At 38.5% G+C, this 18,968-nt stretch overlaps 1 protein-coding gene and 1 pseudogene across 1 annotated transcript in view; both read left to right on the forward strand.

Annotated features, from left to right (window-relative positions):
- Positions 1 to 1,253: 1,253 nt before the first annotated feature.
- The window catches only part of KCTD8 (potassium channel tetramerization domain containing 8), a 247,508-nt gene continuing 229,793 nt past the window's right edge, over positions 1,254 to 18,968 (forward strand). Inside the window, exon 1 of the mRNA XM_019741059.3 lies at positions 1,254 to 2,661. Coding sequence (XP_019596618.1) covers positions 1,704 to 2,661 — 958 coding nt within the window. The 5' untranslated portion in view covers positions 1,254 to 1,703. The remainder of the gene's footprint in view (positions 2,662 to 18,968) is intronic.
- On the forward strand, positions 12,144 to 13,578 carry LOC141568518 (cilium assembly protein DZIP1 pseudogene; annotated as a pseudogene).

Raw genomic sequence — 18,968 nt, forward strand, 5'->3', positions numbered from 1 at the left:
TTTAAAAAAAAAAATGTTGGTTTCAAAGACAAGGAATCCTAAGCAGCATTTAGAATTAAAAAAAAAAGTGCATTATTTTAACTGTTAATGGGTAAAGTTCATCTATAATATTATCATGATAATGTTTGAAGAAATGACTTTGTGTCACAGTATACTCTTTTCACTTTTGCCCTTTATAAATGAATGATTCTTTATATTTCTCAACACACAAGGATGTCCCAGGTTGGATAGCATGTTAGATTGTGCCACACCACAACAAAGATTCCCATTTGCATTTCTTTTTTTTTGAAGAATCACTTTTTTTCCAGAAATAATGCTGATCTTGCAGACTGTATCTGTACTGTATACAAATGGACAGTATGGCGAGCTTAAATTCATGTAAGCAATTTTCACTTGTGACCTGATCTTTGGGGTTAGAAGACTAATATAACATAAGCCATTTCTCTTGCCCTGTGGAGTTGAAAGGGAAATACAGAGATTAATGAAGGGATGATCAGGACTGGAAACTAGGAACAAAGTTTTCTCTCTGGCCCCGCCCCTTCCTCCATAAACATTTAAGCATCTACTACGAATCAAATACTGAAAAGATGAAAGAAAAAAATAGTCAGGTTACAGACCACCCTTTATTAGTTTTGTGAACTGAAATCAGATTTGGTTCTAAAAATTCTTCAACTATATGTAGCGCACGCAGTTAAATATGTAATCATGACATTTGTAATAGACATTCTGGCATTTTGCCCTTCACTTCAAAAACCATGGTAAGACTATTGGAAGAGACTCACCACCACACCCCCTTCCCCACCCCCGTCTTAGTCTTTTTGCAATCACTCTTCGCATATCAATATAGTAGTTTCAAATTCGGAGATTGGCATTTTTGTTACTCCCCCCGCCCCCCACACACTCCACTTTCCACGTTAATGCAAGAGTTAAAGAAAAACAAAACAGTTTTACTGGGTGAAGCGGGGCAAGGGAGATGGGAAGGAAGGGGGAGGAGAAGGAAGGGAAGGAGGGAGGAAGGAAGGGACGGAAGACGGGAATGAAATGAAGGAGAGATGCTGTCCTTTTTCCAGTTTGTTTTCAGAGGTTTCCTGCCCGCCTCTCCAGGCACACAGCCAAGGTAGCATCTTCCCGCGGCTCGGCCACCGGCCTGGCCCCCTAGCGTCGGAGCCGGGCAGCCTGCCGCTGGTGCTTATCTCTTTAAATGACAGCTGTGGCTCGGGTCCCAATTCTGGTCTTGACGTCAGTGCCGCCTCCCCGGCTGCTAGGAGTAGTTAGCGCCACCGTCCGCGCTCGGGACTCGCTGCGCGCTCGCAAGCTGCTGGGGCGGCGAGTTTTCTGTTCTCCGATCCCTCCTTCTACCCTCCCCACCGGGAGCCGAGCGGCAGCCTAAGAGCCTCTTGCAAGTCTCTCTCTCACACTTCCCCGCTGTCGCCCCAAAGGAGCAGACACTCCTCCTAGCTCCTCCACCGCCGCTGCTCCCGCTGAGCTCATCTCCCGCGCTTCGCTCCCCTGATGGAGCCCGGGTGCCTCCGCAGCTGCCCGGAACCTTGAACCGGGCAGCCCAGGCCGGAGGAACGTGCCGCCCGGCCCGAGGGCACACCAGGCGCACGCCAAGCCCGGGGCGCCAGGGGTGCAGGGCGTAGGCTTCTGGGAGGAGAAAGTGCCACTCTCCCGGTTCAGTTAACCAGCGGCGGGGTGGGACCATGGCTTTGAAGGACACGGGCAGCGTCGGCAGCACCATCCTACCCATTAGCGAGATGGTTTCCTCGTCCAGCTCGCCAGGCGCGTCTGCAGCCGCCGCCCCAGGGCCCTGCGCGCCCTCGCCTTTCCCCGAGGTAGTGGAGCTGAACGTGGGAGGCCAGGTCTATGTGACCAAGCACTCGACGCTGCTCAGCGTCCCGGACAGCACTCTTGCCAGCATGTTCTCTCCATCCAGCCCCCGGGGAGGCGTCCGACGCCGGGGCGAGCTGCCCAGGGACAGCCGGGCGCGCTTCTTCATTGACCGAGACGGCTTCCTCTTCAGGTACGTGCTGGATTTTCTGCGGGACAAGCAGCTCGCGCTCCCGGAGCACTTCCCCGAGAAGGAGCGGCTCCTGCGCGAGGCCGAGTACTTCCAGCTCGCCGACCTGGTCAAGCTGCTGTCGCCCAAGGTCACCAAGCAGAACTCGCTCAACGACGAGGGCTGCCAGAGTGACCTGGAGGACAATGTCTCGCAGGGCAGCAGCGATGCGCTCTTGATACGTGGGGCGGCGGCCGCCGCGCCCTCGGGCCCCGGAGCGCACGGCATCGGTGGCGGCGGCGCGCCTGACAAGCGCTCCGGCTTCCTCACGCTCGGCTACCGCGGCTCCTACACCACCGTGCGCGACAACCAGGCGGACGCCAAGTTCCGGCGAGTGGCACGTATCATGGTGTGCGGACGCATAGCGCTGGCCAAGGAGGTCTTTGGTGACACGCTCAATGAGAGCCGCGACCCTGACCGGCCACCCGAGAAATACACGTCCCGCTTCTACCTCAAGTTCACCTACTTAGAGCAGGCGTTCGATCGCCTGTCCGAGGCCGGCTTTCACATGGTGGCGTGTAACTCCTCCGGCACCGCCGCCTTCGTCAACCAGTACCGCGACGACAAGATCTGGAGCAGCTACACCGAGTATATCTTCTTTCGTAAGTTCGCAGTCTGGGCATTTCTTCGTTCTCCCCGCCTGCTGGCCGACCCTTGTCAGATCGAATCTGTCTGGAACCGGGACAGGCGGGTGTCCTAGCCAGGAGCTGGTTAATAAGCGCGAGGGGCTCTCCCCGCATGCCTCCGTCATGCAGCAGACACGATTTACACTTTCTCCTTTTGCGATCTTTCCTGTTGTCCCTCAGGAGCACGCAGTTCCCATGCCGTTCTCTTAACTTTATTCATCGTGCCCTTTCCCGCCTCACCCCTCCCGCCCTGCACCTGGAGGCTATGGGCTTCCTTCTACTGCAGAGGGCAGGGAGGAAAGGGCGCACTGGCTGGGCGCACAGGTCCTCTTCCTTCTGGGGTCAGCTATGTGGGTCTCAGTGTTGGGCAGCTTGTCATGGAGGCATCACTGCGCACCGCCAGGATTACCTCTTGTTGGTGCTGGTCTGGCGCAGTAGCGTCCAATTACCGGTGGTTTCAGAAGGGGGCAACCAGAGAAGTGCTGACTGTGCCTCCAGAGCCCTTCAGGGTGTCTGGGTGTGAGAGTGGCTGGTGGGAAAGAGGTCTCCATAGACCCTCAGAAACCTCAGATTTTCCCCAGGCCACTTCTCATTTGTAATTGCTTGGCGGTTTGGGCAGCGAAGAGTGGAGGGAACCAAAATTGTTTGGATGTCTTGAGTGTTGTTGTCAGGGTTGGAGATTAGGAAGGGACGTAGGTGTTTGTGTGTGCATGCATCTCTCTCTCTCTCTCTCTCTCTCTCTCTCTCTCTCTCTCTCTCTCTCTCTCTCTCTCTCTCTGTCTCTGTCTCTGTCTCTCCCCCCACACACACACTCTTCTCCCTCCCTCCCTCCCTCCCTCCCTCCCTCCCTCCCTCCTCTCATTCTCTCTTTCTATGTTTTCTTTTCGGGCACTTCAAGTGTGAAAATGGGGTTGAGTGCACTTTCCCAGGGGGAATAAATGCTGTGATTTTCTGAAATGAGAGAATGGGGAGAGGATTTGGGAAGCATTTGGCATGATGCTTTGTATAGTGTGCTTCCTGAGGGGGCTCTGTGGCTCAAGCTCAAGAACTCCACCAAATATCACTGGGGCTTTGGGGATTCAGAGGGGGTGGGTGCAATTTCCAGTGACGTTTATAAAATGAGGAGGGCCATAACTAGAGAGCTGTTTGGAAAAATTAAAAGCCAGCTGGGATGGCAGCAGGAACATCATTTGGCAAATGGTTTTTCTTTGGCAAGACACAGAAGTTTTGAAATTTGCCTGTGGTGTTAGGGAGAGTAGCATTGACCACCTATGATAGAAACAGACCAGCTTTCATTGTATTAATTTTTTTGTCTTGGTAATTTACTTAGTATCTAGGAACTAGACAATTTTTTGCACTTTATTTTGACTGGAGAAGTAGAAAGGATTTCTCCTTGCACAGGTGCAAGCTTGATTGGAAAGTGCTGTCACTTGTACATTCTAGTAACCTTGGAGGTCTGGTGACAAAACAGCACACTGCGTCTTACAGTGAGATTGTCTTTCTAAATAGTGCTGGATTTCCTGAGAAAGCCATTTCAGCAAAGAGGCAAAGAAAGCGTCCACTGAAGTTGTAGATAAAAATCTAATTGTCTTAATTGTATCCAACTATTGTTATACCGTAAAAAGATTGATAGAAAAGCCTCCCAACGGAAGGTAATACTTGGTTGTTTATGTAATATTGATATCTTCAATGTATATTAAGTAAACTATTTTTTAGCATCATTCTTTACATTTTATCTCTTATCAATGGAACCTTTCTTAACGTTTTAGACCTTATAAACATTTATGTCATTTCAACATGGATATAGTTTCAAGCGTTTCAGAAGACAAGATGAAATTTCTTATGGCTGGTGATTTTTGAGCTAGAAGATATAAGCCTAAATGTTCTGTAGTTAAGGTTCTTGCATTTTGGAATCTTTTGCATTTTGGTCTTTCTTTTACCCCTAGAAAGTTGTGGACTTAAAAATGTTTATTACTTTGATTATGAAAACATAATACAAGTTGTCTCTAAATTTGAAAACAGTGTCCTTAAAATAGTAGATTGAAGTTGGAAACTCAGCCAATTTAACTAAGATAGTTTAAAAGATATTTGGAATTCAGGATATTTCACTTCTGGAACTAGAAGAAGCATTAAGAAAATAAAACATGCATATTATGAAAAATTTGCAGAGTACTCACATAACTAATGTGCTCTGAGAGTCATTCATAAAAGTCTCAGAAATCTAAGGAAGCAACCCATAACTTTTTTCATTAATTATCCTGTGGAGGAAAATACAAAATTCTAGATTAAATATTGTTCTTTTGAAGTGGTATTCCAGTCACTGACCAACAAAACATAGTTACCATTTTTTTTATTTATAATGTAAACTTGATCTTGAATAGTATTATACATACATTTATTTTATGTTTTAGATTGTTTGCAGCATACTTCACAAATTATTTTGGATGTGATTGCTTTTAATATCGGCGAGTGACATTACACTGTAAAATATTTATATTTCCACCCTATTCAGTTTAGATAATGACATACGTATACAGAATTTAATTATCTTGTTTAGTAGTGTCTACTTAAAAAGACTATCAGTATTATTCATTACCAATAAAACAATTGAGGAACTTGTTTGTCCACTATGTTTTAGATACAGAAGAAGGCCTTCCTTATCTTTTATTTCACCTCACAGTTCTTTCAACAAATATTTATTTAATATGTAATGGGCATCAGTCATTTTTACACATTTTTTAATTCAGGCTACATGTGAACTCAGTAGTTTGAAGATGCTCTAAAAACTATGGAACTGTAGTTTATACACTTGAAAGTCAATTTCAACTCCTCAGATCCCAACCCTCCCTTTGCCTCTGTGTTTATGTACAGAGGGGAAGAGAGTGGAAGATGATCCAGTAGTCCCAGATATTGCTGCTTGCCAAATGTATAATCTTGGTTAAATTATTTACTTGTTCTGTGTCTCAGTTTTCTCACCTGTATAATGGGGGCTATTATACTACCAATTTTATAGAATTTGAGAATACATGTAAATTACTTACACCAGTGCTTGACAAATGTTAGCTCTTAAAATTGTAATAGAGTACAGACTTCTTAGTCTTCATAGATTTTAATTTTGTTTTGTTTAACTGTGATGCTAATTGGAAAATTATTTTGCAATTAAATGATCGCAAAATGAACTTTCAGAAGTTTGAAACAACCCATTTAATAGCCGACTTCTTTCCTGATTTTTCAGGCCAAGTTCAAGTCACCTAAGTTTGCCAGTCATACTCCAGTCAGTTTTTTGGATCAGCTCCACCAGAATCCTTTTCTGATTCAGGGCCAAGAAGTGTTTTAACACTCTGCACTAGGGCTTGAAACTTTGGCAATATTTTCTGACAAACATTGAGCTAGATTCATATCTCCTAAAGTGCTTATATCCAAGTCATTGGGTTCTAATGCTCAAGGTTATGCACAGGCTATTAAACATTTAATACCAGCTTCATTTAGCTAAATGGACACTTTCATCTATTCTCAGTCTTAACTCATTATTTTATCAAGTCTTTTGGACTCAGCAACATATACTAGTATTATTAAACTTCATATTACTTTTCTAATACTTAAGATGGATTGTCCTTTCTTAAAGAAAAACAATGATTTATTGGGTTTTCTGTATTTTTTTTGGAGGGGGAGCTATCTGCTAAGTGTAGTTGTGGCTGTTTTCAGCAAAACATAGGAGACAAAAAAAGACACTTTATGTTGGCATTGTATTACACAGACAATAAACACTTATCTGCTTGAAATATGATACATAGACCACCCATAGCTAAAGCTAACATTACATATATCCTTTATTTCTCATATCAATGAGTTTACAGAAAAGTAGTACTGATTTATTGCTCTTCTCTTACGTGCTTCAAGTTTTGCGCTCCATGTGCTGGCTAAGTAATACTCATATGCTGTTTGAAAGTACACATTTCTCTATGATACGCTTGATATGCTTTAAGTCTGGTATATCTTTTTTTGTTGTGATGTATGAGAGTATCAGATTTGGAATTAATGCTATTACTGAACTGGGCTGTGAAATCTAATTTCTCTTACTAGATTTTTATATTCACTCTTTCAAATTCATTCTAATATAATTCATCTGGTTGGGTTGAAGAAATCCAGTTCAGTTGAAAACATTAAAACGGCTATTCAAGCCTATGTTATAAGGCCTGTCGCATTAAAACCTTTCTAATAAAGAACTGTAAAAAGTCATTCTATTTAGATGAATACCTTTAAAATTGATTATTATTTTCCAGTCTAAAAATACTCCTACTTTTACCACTAAGCACTGTTTTATGGAACAGTTTGGTTAATCCCTTTTTTTAAGTTCGTTCTTTTCCTCCTGAAAACTTACTAGTTATTTTTATAATTATAATGTGAAAATTTCTTCTGCAACCACATGGCTGAATGACTTTTGAATTAATGGGGAATAAGTAAAAGGAACAGATAACTTTTAAAAACACTAAGATTCTGATTTTATGTAAATAGTTGCAGTAATAAAGCTGACAGAAAATGACAAAAACCTTGAAGGGCAAAAAGTTTGGAGACTGCTATGGCATTGTCTCCGATTCAAGGGCAGTAAACTTTTATATCTGGCATAGTACAGTCTCTAAACTTGACCTTTTTTATAGTGTTAGGCTTTCACTTTCCCTGCCACCCTTTCTACAGATTCTTGATTAATCATTATGTAAATAATGAATATAAAAGACTGAGTGGTATTATAAACCATATTTGGCAAAGTTATTTCATAGCTTAGAATGCTAGAACTCACAATTTGTGTTTATGTATGTGAGAGAGTGTGTGAGTATGCTTTAGTTAACAATAATTCTTTTTTTTTTCAGAAAAGAGAAATGATCTGTATGAAAGTGGCATCAGTTATTATATATTCTATTGTCAAAAGTATTAGCAGGCATTAGTTAAAAATGTGAAAATGATCGTCCACTTGTTATTCAAAAGTAGCCCTTTTTTAATTATGAAAATAAAACATGCAGTTTTAGGACTTTTATAAAAGGGAAGTAAAATTTAAAAAATCACCACTAGTAACTGCTAATAAAATCTTCAATCATTTCCATCTATACTATATAGATGATTTGTATGCTGTCTTAGTTTTCTTTTGTTTTATACATTTAATACATTGATACATTTAATGACATTTTTTCCCCATGGCATTAAATTCTTTATTGACATCTTAGATGATAAATTATAATATGGGTCCTTTGCCACAGACAATATTATAAATAAATATTGGCGTTGAATATTTTCCCTGCAGGCTTAGAAAAAATAATTGACTGTTTCCAAAATACAGAATGTGTAATTAAAAAAAAAATGTCTTGTGCACATAAATTTGTGATGTATTTTAGGGACATTACTTCGTTTACTTTTTGTGACATTCCTCAAGCTTGAGATTAGGTCCCTAATCCTTCAGCTAGGAAACTATGATTTGGAGAGATTAAGTAACATCCCTGGGTCATAGAACTGGTATGGGACTGAGCTGGAATTTCAATAGTTCTGTCTTACTACCAAGTCATTCCTTGTAAACATTTAAAAATAATGCCTATTTCATGTAGTCAATTTGACAAATATATTTCAATGTTGACTGAGTACTTTGAATTTAGCTCCACAAGCAAAAACTGGTGGTGTGAATTGTATATAAACGAACCTAATATTTCTTAGTCTAGGTTAAATTTTCCTAAGAATGCTATCAATATATGTCTTATGTCTTTACTTGATGGAAGAGTTAATTTTCAGTGACTAAGGCTGTCATATTAATGAATATTTTAAAATTAAAGAAAATAAACCATTTCATTCAATTTAGCACATTTTTGGGTGAACAAGTCATATGTACTGGTTTGATAAACTGGCTTAAACAGTTAAGGTACTCACATACTCCCATGATACAGAAAACTTATTTTACCTTGTGTAATAAAACACATTTTCTATGTTCCCTTCTCAGAATATGGCAAAAGGAAGACACTATTTCAGTTGAAATCAATATTGTTAATTATATATAATTCATTGGTCCTAAATATTAGTCAATGCCATTAAATTGTATACTTGGTATAATTAGGTTCAAAAAAGTATCAAGTACCAGTTGAGTATTGGGATTGGCTTTTGGTATTTTTGAAGACTTAAAGTATTGTGGAAAAAAACTATATTTATATTTATACCATCATATATATATATATATATATTCATATATATATATAGATATATAGATATATATATAAACTTGATACTTGGAAAGTAGCATTTTAGATTCCCCTTCAATCTATATTTAATTACACTTATTTTAAAAGCCTTATGTGAGTTAATGCCAAGGTATTTGAGTGAACTTTCAGCACTTAGCCGCACAATCTCCTAAGACATGTTGGTGGCATCTCTAATTGAGTTCATTCTTTTAATAGTGGGAGACTATCCCACCAGAAGTTTTGTGAGGACTTTCCTAAAGATGAGAATAACTTTATTCACAGAATTTCGAAGTTACTTCAGTAGGTAAATTAAGTGCTTTATAAGTTCTAAGGATGAATCCCCAGCTGCTGACTTGGATATGCATGGCCTCTGCTTATCATGTGTACACGTCTCATCATTTCTGCAAGCTAGCATTCCATGAAAGCTAATTATCCTACAAAGTTAGTTGTATTTTGCACTTTCAAAAACAAATACACACACACACACACACACACACACACACACACACACACACACAAAGTATTTAACCTGAGCTTTCCTAACCCATCGGTTTTAAAGCACTGGTATCAGAGCCATGCAATACTGAGTGACCCCTTGATGTAGAATCCTTTTACATTTGGCCATCTATTTCTTTTCATAGTACACTGGCTATAGGGCCTCATTGCATTTCCTACACTATGAAATTATCTTTTTTTTCTTTCTTGATGTATCTTACTTGTTCCCAGCTTTATTGAAATATAATTAACAAATAACTTTGTACGAGTTTAAGATGTGTACAGCATGATGGTTTGATACACTTATATACTGTGATATGATGACCACTGTAGCGTTAGCTAACACCTCCATCATGTCATGTAATTACCATTTGTTTTTGTGGTGAGGACATGTAAGACTTACTCTCTTAGTAACTTTCAAATATATAGTACAGTATTATTAACTGTAATTACAATACTGTGCATTAGATCTCCAGAAATTATTCATCTTCCAACTTCAAGTTTATACTCTTTGATGATCATCTCCACATTTCTCCTGCTTCCCATTCCCTGGTAACTATCATTCTTACTCTGTTTCTACAAGCTCAGCTTAGATTCCACATATTCATATATGTGATACCATACAGTATTTGTCTTTCTCTGTCCGACTTATTTCACTTAGCATAATGCCTTCCAACTTCATCCATGTTGTCACAAATATCAGGATTTCCTTTTTCTTATGGTTGAATAATATTTCACCGTGTGTGTGTGTGTATGTGTGTATATACACACATACACACACATATGTATAACATGTTCTTTATCCATTCATCATTGATAGAAATTTAGGTTGTTTTCTTATCTTAGCTATTTTGTATAATACTGCAATTAACACGGGAATGCAATATCTTTTTCAGATCCTATTTTCATTTCCTTTGGGTATATATACCCAAGTGGAGGTTGCTGGATAATGTAATTATCTCTTTTCATGTTGATCTTCTTCATCAGCTTACTTTTTCCTTGAGAGTTGTCACCAAGTCTTACTTTTGAGTTTTCAGCCCCCAGTGCAGTGGCTAGTACAATATTAAGAACTCAATAAATATTTGTTTTTTGAATGAAAGTGAAAATTAATGAATGAACCGAAATGTTGGAGGTTCCATTAAGGTAGTTAATGAATTGAGATTAGTTTCACTTCAATTTAAATTGTACTTACTGAACAATTGCCAGGCTACAGCTTGGGGAAAGACATACAAATATAAATGACAGAGACCTTTCATTTCAGATGACCACAGTAAGCTTATGTTACAGTGAATTGTGTCACAGACGGGTTATTTAGGGTATTAGCAAGAGTAGAGTAATGACACAAGAAGTTGTTATACAGGCACCTATAAATAATGGAAATAAATGAAATGTTAACTAAAGTATGGACAGATTAAAATAATGTTACAAATTAAGTTGTTAGAATTATAAACACACATGGATTCATATAGACACATAAACACATTTATTTATAGTTAAATGATTGGTGAGATAGAAGGTATAAGGGATCCAAAATTAGCTGACTTGTTTTTTTAGTGCATGAAAGGTGTTGCACAAATGCTCAGTGCTACAGCCTACCCACAACCATGTTGACTACTTGCTTTTCAAAAAATCTTAGAGTGTGGGGCGGCTGCTTCCTCTAGACATGGTCAGTCAGGCAACTTGTGGTATAACATAAGTTCAGGAAGTATCTGACTAACCTGGTGGGTATTTGCAAAGGTGAGGACCCAGTTAACTCTATATTGCTATCTGTACTCTTAGTTTGTAAAAAGTCCCTTAAGATACACCCAGTAGGTATTACTGTTTTATGATGTTACCCTGTTTCCCCGAAAATAAGACGTAGCCGGGCAATCAGGTTTAATGCATCTTTTGGAGCACAAATTAATATAAGACGCACTGTTACATTATATCATATCATATCATATCATCATATCATATTATATCATCAGACCCAGTCTTATATTATAGTAAATTAAGACCAAGTCTTATATTAATTTTTGCTCCAAAAGATGCATTAGAACTGATTGTCTGGCTAGGTCTTATTTTTGGGGAAACATAGTATTGTAATATAAGGTTTACTTACCCATTAACCTTGTGTTAAGGTAGTTAATAAAAATAAATCAACTTTCTGGCAATAACAGCACATAGCTTCATGAAACATAGTAGGGTGTTCATTAGTTCAATGTTTATTAACCAGCTAAACTTAGAATGCTATTTCTATCATATTGTAACCATTTTTCTATTAAAACATACTTACACAGGGAAAAAAGTGTGTTAAAGCCAATAAAATAATGTAATAAAGAAATATATAGTGTTGACTTCAGGTCAGTAGAATAGTAAGTGATTTAACCAATCAATTGTGCTATTTCCATTTCTTTCACCAGTTATAATAACAAAAAAGTTTGAGCAAAATGGAATTCATAATATATTGCTCTTTATCATGATTTTCTATAATTAGACATGTTGTCTGATTCCTGGTACAAGCACACTAGGAAGAGTGTTACTGTGTTTAGAGAGACAATACCAGAATCTCAAGTTTGTCAACTTGCCGTACAAATTTGTAAGGGCCCTGGGCAGTCCTGCTCCGCCACCCCCCACGTTGCAATAGTAACAGCCTAGAAGACCGTAGGTGAGGCAGTGGCCTCTGCTCCCAAGGGTTGGAGCAGCGATTGCCCGGGTAGACGGGACCATCCCCTCTGATTCCAGCAGAGGTGGCCGATTTGCTGCCACATGCCCCTCCAGAAACATGTCCACTACCTGCTTGCCTGTAGCCTCCAGGGTCCTGACACCCCCACAGCCTCCATGGTGGCCGTGGCAGCCATGGCCTGTCCCCCCCTCCCCCGCCAGCGCAGCATTGGGCCTTTTTTCCAGTTATGGCTGTGTCTAGAGAGCATGGACTGGTGGCAGCTGAGAGCCACGGACGCGGACAACTTGGCGGCGGCCGTGGACGGGCTCACGCTGCAGGAGAACAACATGCACATCACCTGCAAGCTGGGGGACCGGAAGTGCTGGCACTGCCAGTCGGGGGTGGACCCGATGGCGCTGAAGCTCCCCCGCCTGGCACAGCTCACTATTGAGCTCTGCGGCGCTCCCAGGGCTTCCTCCCCTCACAGCTGCTCACCTGGAGGAGCAGCTGCACCTGAGCCAGGAGGGCTGCGAGCAGAGCAAGAAGCTCCTCACCAATCAGCCTGCGGTCAAGTTACTGAAGGAAAAGTGTAAACACTGGAAAAAGATGATGTCCATCCAGCAGATGGTGATCAAAGCCAAAGACAGCTATTTCCAGTGCCTTTGTGACAAGGCCTTTATGAACCAAGCTTTTCTACAGAGTTATATCATCACTACCACCCTGACGATCCTCACCTTAAGTGTAAGAAAAATGCGCAGACTGATCAGCTCCAGAATGAGATGGACGTGTTGCAGAAGGAGCTGCAGCTTAGAAGTGTCAGTTAGAGGCTGCCCCGCTCGCAGACAGATTCTCTAAGGGACATGGAATGCAGCAGATGGTGATCAAGAGAGAAGGATTTCTGGAGTTTGTTGATAGATGAAAGGAAGAAAAAAGGGGGAAACTAATTGATAAAATGGAAAGGCAAAACAAAATAAAAAAAACAACAAAACAACAACAACATGGAAATGTTTAGGAAGGAGTTTCACGAATTATCTTCCAAAAACTCAGCATTAGACTATCAGTTGTCAGAAATCCAGAAGTCCAGTATGCAGGTCAAGTCTAATACAGGCACATTAAAAGATGCACGTGAGTTTAAAGAAGAATGTCCTCAGTATCCCCAGGATTTCCAAAATGTGATGCAACTTCCTGACAGTCAGGAAAGCAGGTGGACAGCTGGAGTTCAAGCTCTTCACCAAGAGCACAAGAAAGAGAAGGGTCAGCTCCTATCTCATAGAGAGAAACTTCGAACCTCAATGATAAACGATCTAAATGCAAATAATGTTATCTACAAGAGGCTAGAAAGGTTAGCCTAGAGACTCCAGGAGCAGAAGGAACTGATTATCACTCAGACATAACAGATTAAAGAGCTGACCAGTGAACTATTAAACAGAGTCATTGTTCCCAAAGGAAATCCTTTATCCTGGCCAACTTTTGAATCAGCCAATTGCCGCAGCTGTATCTATGAATGCCCCACTGCCACAGACTTTGGGTGCTAAGTGATGTGAACTTAAAGATCTCAAAATATATAACTAATTCCATTTCTTTATGTTATTAATTCTTGGCACCAGATTTCTTCTCTTTTTATTTTTGAGGTGATTCATAGCAATACCTATTCAAAATTGCTCTGGTAGCTTTATCTGTTTCCATTATCATTTTCATCAGTAAAATTAAAAAAAAAAGGTTATTGACCTCCTTAGTAGAAAGTCAGTTGTAATATATTATTAGAATAAGTTTGTTCTAGTTGGATCTTCATTGCTTAGGATAAAAATGTACTCTTCCAGGTCTAGTGCTGGTCACTGGTTAATTCTGAACAATTAATGAGAATACTGATATTCAGTGGTTATTATCTCAAACTATGGGTTGTATTTAGGTGTGGCGAGCCAGCCGCCACAAGTGATCAGTACCTAAATGGGGGAGTGGGAATGGATAAAAGACACTCATACAAATGCTGATGCGGCCGGTCTTCAGTGATGCTGAAGCCCCGAGTTTATTCTTCTTCACCAATATATGCAGTTTGAGTACGTGCAACTTAACAAAGAAAATATGCATTACCTTAGCAAATGTAAATTTTTAACTTTTACATAGAGGATACAAAATCACTGAAACTCCCAAAAGTGATTATCCTATCAATTACCCTGATAGCCATCAGTCTTCTGTGTCTGGAAACTGGCCGCTCCCACCACATTCCTTAGCAGCTTGTAAGCACCCTGCAGGTGTAGGCAGAGACAATGCCTTAGGGGCAGAAACAGGTTAAGCATAAACCGAGCCATTCTATAAGGCTCAGAGTTACCTGTAACCATGGCTCCCCACATTTAGGCAAAGCACTTCTTAATCATATTCTGCATATTTCTTTTTCTTTTCCTTTTTTTTTTTAAGAGTGAGCATCTCACAGTGGCCCATACGGGGATCAAACCGGCAACCTTGGTGTTATCAGTACCACACTCTAACCAAGTGAGCTAACCAGCCACCCCATATTCTGTATATTTCTGATGAAAGCTTTTAGCTTTGATTTTCAGCAGTTTCATACAAGAGAACAACTTGTCACAAGGCCAGGTGGGCTCAAACATTGCTCATAGGCAATCGGCCAAAAATTTCAGGCTAGATTTTGGATTCAAGTATATTTTTCTACAATTTTGGGAAAACTATGTTAGCTTTCAACTCAATCAGCTCCTATTGAAACTACACTACATATTTTGAATATGTGTTTTCTAATTGCTGAAAATCTATGTATTGGAAGAAAACAGAGAGCTAAGGCAAATGCTAGCAGCCATTCAGAGATAATTCTCTGCTATTTTGACCTTTTCTGGTTTGGTGAAGGATGCATCTAAGATGTCTTTGCAGGTGGAGGGTAAGGATTTTCATGCATATAATTTCAAAATGAGTTATTTAAATAAAATAAGTTTAAGTTGTACAGCATGTTACTTTGATATATTTCTATGTTTTAGTATGATTGCCGATATAGTGATATTTATCACATTAATAATTGTAGTATAATATTGTCTATATTCATTATACTGTGCATTAGATCTCTATGGCTTATTACTACTCATTACAAGCTTATACTCTTAATCACTATCACTCTTATCCCCTCATCCACTGGTAATCACCATTTTACTCTTTGTTTTTTTCGTATACACGTATAAGTGATATCATACAGTAATTGTTTTTTTCTGTCTGACTTATGTCACTTAGCCTAATGTGCTCAAGGTCCATTCATGTCACAAATGGCAGGATATCCTTCTTTGCCATGGCTGAGTAATATTCCATTGCATATATGTACCACTTTTTTTGTATTCATTCCTCTGTTGATGGATATTGGGATTGTTTCCATTATCTTGGCTATTGTGAACAGTACTATGATAAATATGGGGAGAGTTTATATCTATTTGAAATCCTGTTTCCATTTCCTTTGGGTATATACCCAGAAGCAGAATTGCTTGATCATATGGTCAACCTTTTTTTAAAATTTTTTAAGGAACCTCCATATTGTTTTCCATAGTGGTTGGACCAATTTACATTCCCACCAATAATGTATAAGGGTTCCCTTTTCACCACATTCTTGCCAGCACTTGTTGTCTCTTGTCTTCTTGATGATAGCCATTCTAACAGGTGTGAGGTGATATCTCACTGAGGTTTTGATTTGCATTTCTCTGATGCTTAGTGATGTTGAGCATCTTTCATGCGCCTGTTGGCCACTTTGATGTCTCTTTAGAAAAATGTCTGTTTTCCTTCTGCCCATTATTGAATTGTATTGCTTATTCTTATTTTGTTACTAAGTTGACTGAGTTCTCTGTATATTTTGGATATTAACCCCTTAACTGATATATAATTAGCAAAAATTTTCTCCCATTTTGTAGATTGTCTTTTCATTTTATTAATTGTTTCTTTTGCTGTGCAGGAGCTTTTGAGTTTGATGTAGTCCTATTTGTTGACTTTTCTTTGTGCTACTGGTCTTATGTCCAAAAAATTATTGCCAAGATTTATATCAATGAGCTTCTTTGCTACATTTTCTTCTAGGTGTTTTATGTATCAGTTCTTAGTTCACACCTTTGATCCATTTTTAGTTAACTTTTGTGAGAGGTGTGACATAGGGGTTCAGTTTCACTGTTTTGCATGTATTTCTCCAGTAGTATTTCAAGTACCATATGTTGAAGAGACTGTCCTTTTCCCAACTGGGTATTCTTGGCTCTCTTGTCAAATAGCTGCATATATATGCATATATATATACACATACATATATATACACATACATATGTATGTGTGTGTGTGTGTGTGTGTGTGTATATATATATATATATATATATATATATATATATATATATATATTTAGTTATTTATTTTTTTTAAATTCTGGGCCCTCTATTCTGTTCCATTGGTCTATTTTGTGCCTGTATTTTACTAATTTTATTATTATGGTTCTGTAGTATAGTTTGATATCCGGAAGCATGATACCTTCAGCTTTGTTCCTTTTTCTCAAAATTGCTTTGGCTATTCATAGTCTTTTTTAGTTCCACAGAAATTTTAGGATTGTTTCTTCTGTTCTCTGAAGAATACCTTTGGTATTTTGATGGGGACTGCATTGACTCTGTAGGTGACTTTGGGCAGTATGGACATTTCAACAATATCATTCCTCTGATCCATAAACATAGGATGTCTTCCCATTTATTTGTGTGTTCCTTGATTTCTTTCAGCAGTGTCTTGTGGTTTTCATTGTATAGATCTTTCACTTTCTTAGTTAAATTTATTCCTAAGTATTTTATTGTTTTTAATGGTATTGCGAATGAGATAGTTTTCTTTATGTCTTTTTTAGAGGTTTCATTATTAATGTAAAGGAGTGCAACTGATATCTGTGTGTTGATTTTATAATCTGCCACTTCACTGAAATCAGTGACTAATTCCAACAGTTGTTTTGACTGATGCTTTGGGATTTTCTGAAAATGAGATCATGTCATCAGCAAATAGCAACAATTTTAATTCTTCCTTTCTTACATGAATTCCTTTTATTTATTTATTTACTTGTTCTTTGTCTTGCTAATTGCTCCAGCCAGGGCTTTCAGTACTATATTGAACAGGAGTGGTGAGAGTGGGCATCGTTTCCTTGTTCCTGATCTTAGAGGAAACACTGTCAATGTTTCTCCATTGAGTATAATGTTATCTGTGAGTTTGTCATATATAACTTTTATCATGTTGAGGTATCTTTCTTCTGTACCCAATCTGTTAAGGATTTCTATCATGGATATATTAATATGTTTTATTTTTTCAGATGCTTTTTTCTGCATCTCTTGAGATGATCATGTGATGTCTTTAAAGTTGAAATATGTAATCTATTTTTATATTGTTTTTATTTTTTAATTAGTTGACATACAATATTATATAAGTTTCAGGTATACAACATTTATATAACAGAAGGTTGATCACCTGATAAATGTAGTACCCATATGACACCATACATAATTATTATAGTATTATTGGCTATATTTTTCTTATCCTATACTTTACATCCCCATGACTATTTTGTAACTACCAATTTGTATTTTCTAATCCATTCTCTTATTTCACCCATCCCGCAAAACACCTCCTATCTGGAAACTCTCAAAATGTTTCTGTTTTGTTTGTTCTTTATCTTTTTCTTTAAATCTCATATAAATGAGATCATATAGTATTTATCTTTCTCAGTCTGACTTATTTCACTTAACATAATATTCTCTAGGTCCATCCATGTTGTCACAAATGGTATGATTTCAATTTTTATAGCAGAGTAATATTCCACTGTATATATGTACCACATCTTCTTTATCCAATCATCTATGGATGGCCAGTTAGGTTACTTGCATATCTTGGCTATTTGCTAAAGCATTTTAAAGCAAATCCAAAATATTATGTTATTTCATCTCTGCATGCTTTAGTATCTAAAACAAACAAACAAAAAAGATATTTTCCTATATCGACACCATTCCATTATCAACATTAATTAGACAAATAATTTTTGGCAATATCTGATATGTATATAATCAATGATCCTTTTTCCAAGAGTCTCAAAAATATTTTTTTATCATTTTTTTAAAAAAGTCAGTACTGTATATTTTATTTTTATGTGCCTTGTCTAGTAATATAGGATCCCCCTGGTTTCTCTTTTTCTCATTTTCTATGTCTATCTCTTTGTATGTAACACCAGAAACAGGGTCTATTGACCTGATTAATGCCCTATGTTCTAGATATGACTGCTTTCTTCCTTGTGATATCATTTAAATAGTTCCTTTGTCCCTTTGTTTTCTGTAAGTGGACCTTAACTCAGCCTTATTAGATTCAGCTTATTTTTCTTTTTGAGGGGCAAGACTAATCATAGGTGATTCTGTGTACTCCATTAATATATTAATTTACAGGTGACCATTCTAAATGCCAGGTTTTCCTGTTTGTAATGATAATCAGTAGATGTGAGTGGTGTCAGTCTGATCCTTTCATTTTAAGTTCCCATTAAACTTTTATTGAATACTTTTATCACGATGACCATTGCCTGATACAAATATTACATTAGGGACTACAAAATTGTGATTTTTCTAACTTTATCATTTCTTTCACATTTTTTAGGTGGAATTTTATAATGAAGACCTTTCTCTTAAGAATTAGTTAAAATATGGTCATAGAGGAAAGGCAGGGCAAATGAGCCGTTCTTTCTTATTTCTTGCCCTTTTTCACAGTAAGGAGTTGGTTCCCTAGTCATTTTCAGTGGTATTCAGTGAGTTATTGCTATTGTTTCTGTGCTGTTCTTTCTGCTTCCCTGTTGTGGCAGTTGTCATCTTTATTGTTTTCCTCTTTTGCTGCTGCTTCTTTTCTTTCTTTCTCTCTCTCAAACCACACTGGAAAACTGTCCATCAAAGGGACTGCTGCCT

The sequence above is a fragment of the Rhinolophus sinicus genome, chromosome 1 (assembly GCF_057876585.1).
Source record: "Rhinolophus sinicus isolate RSI-liver-muscle chromosome 1, RSI-T2T, whole genome shotgun sequence".
Lineage (NCBI taxonomy): Eukaryota > Metazoa > Chordata > Mammalia > Chiroptera > Rhinolophidae > Rhinolophus > Rhinolophus sinicus.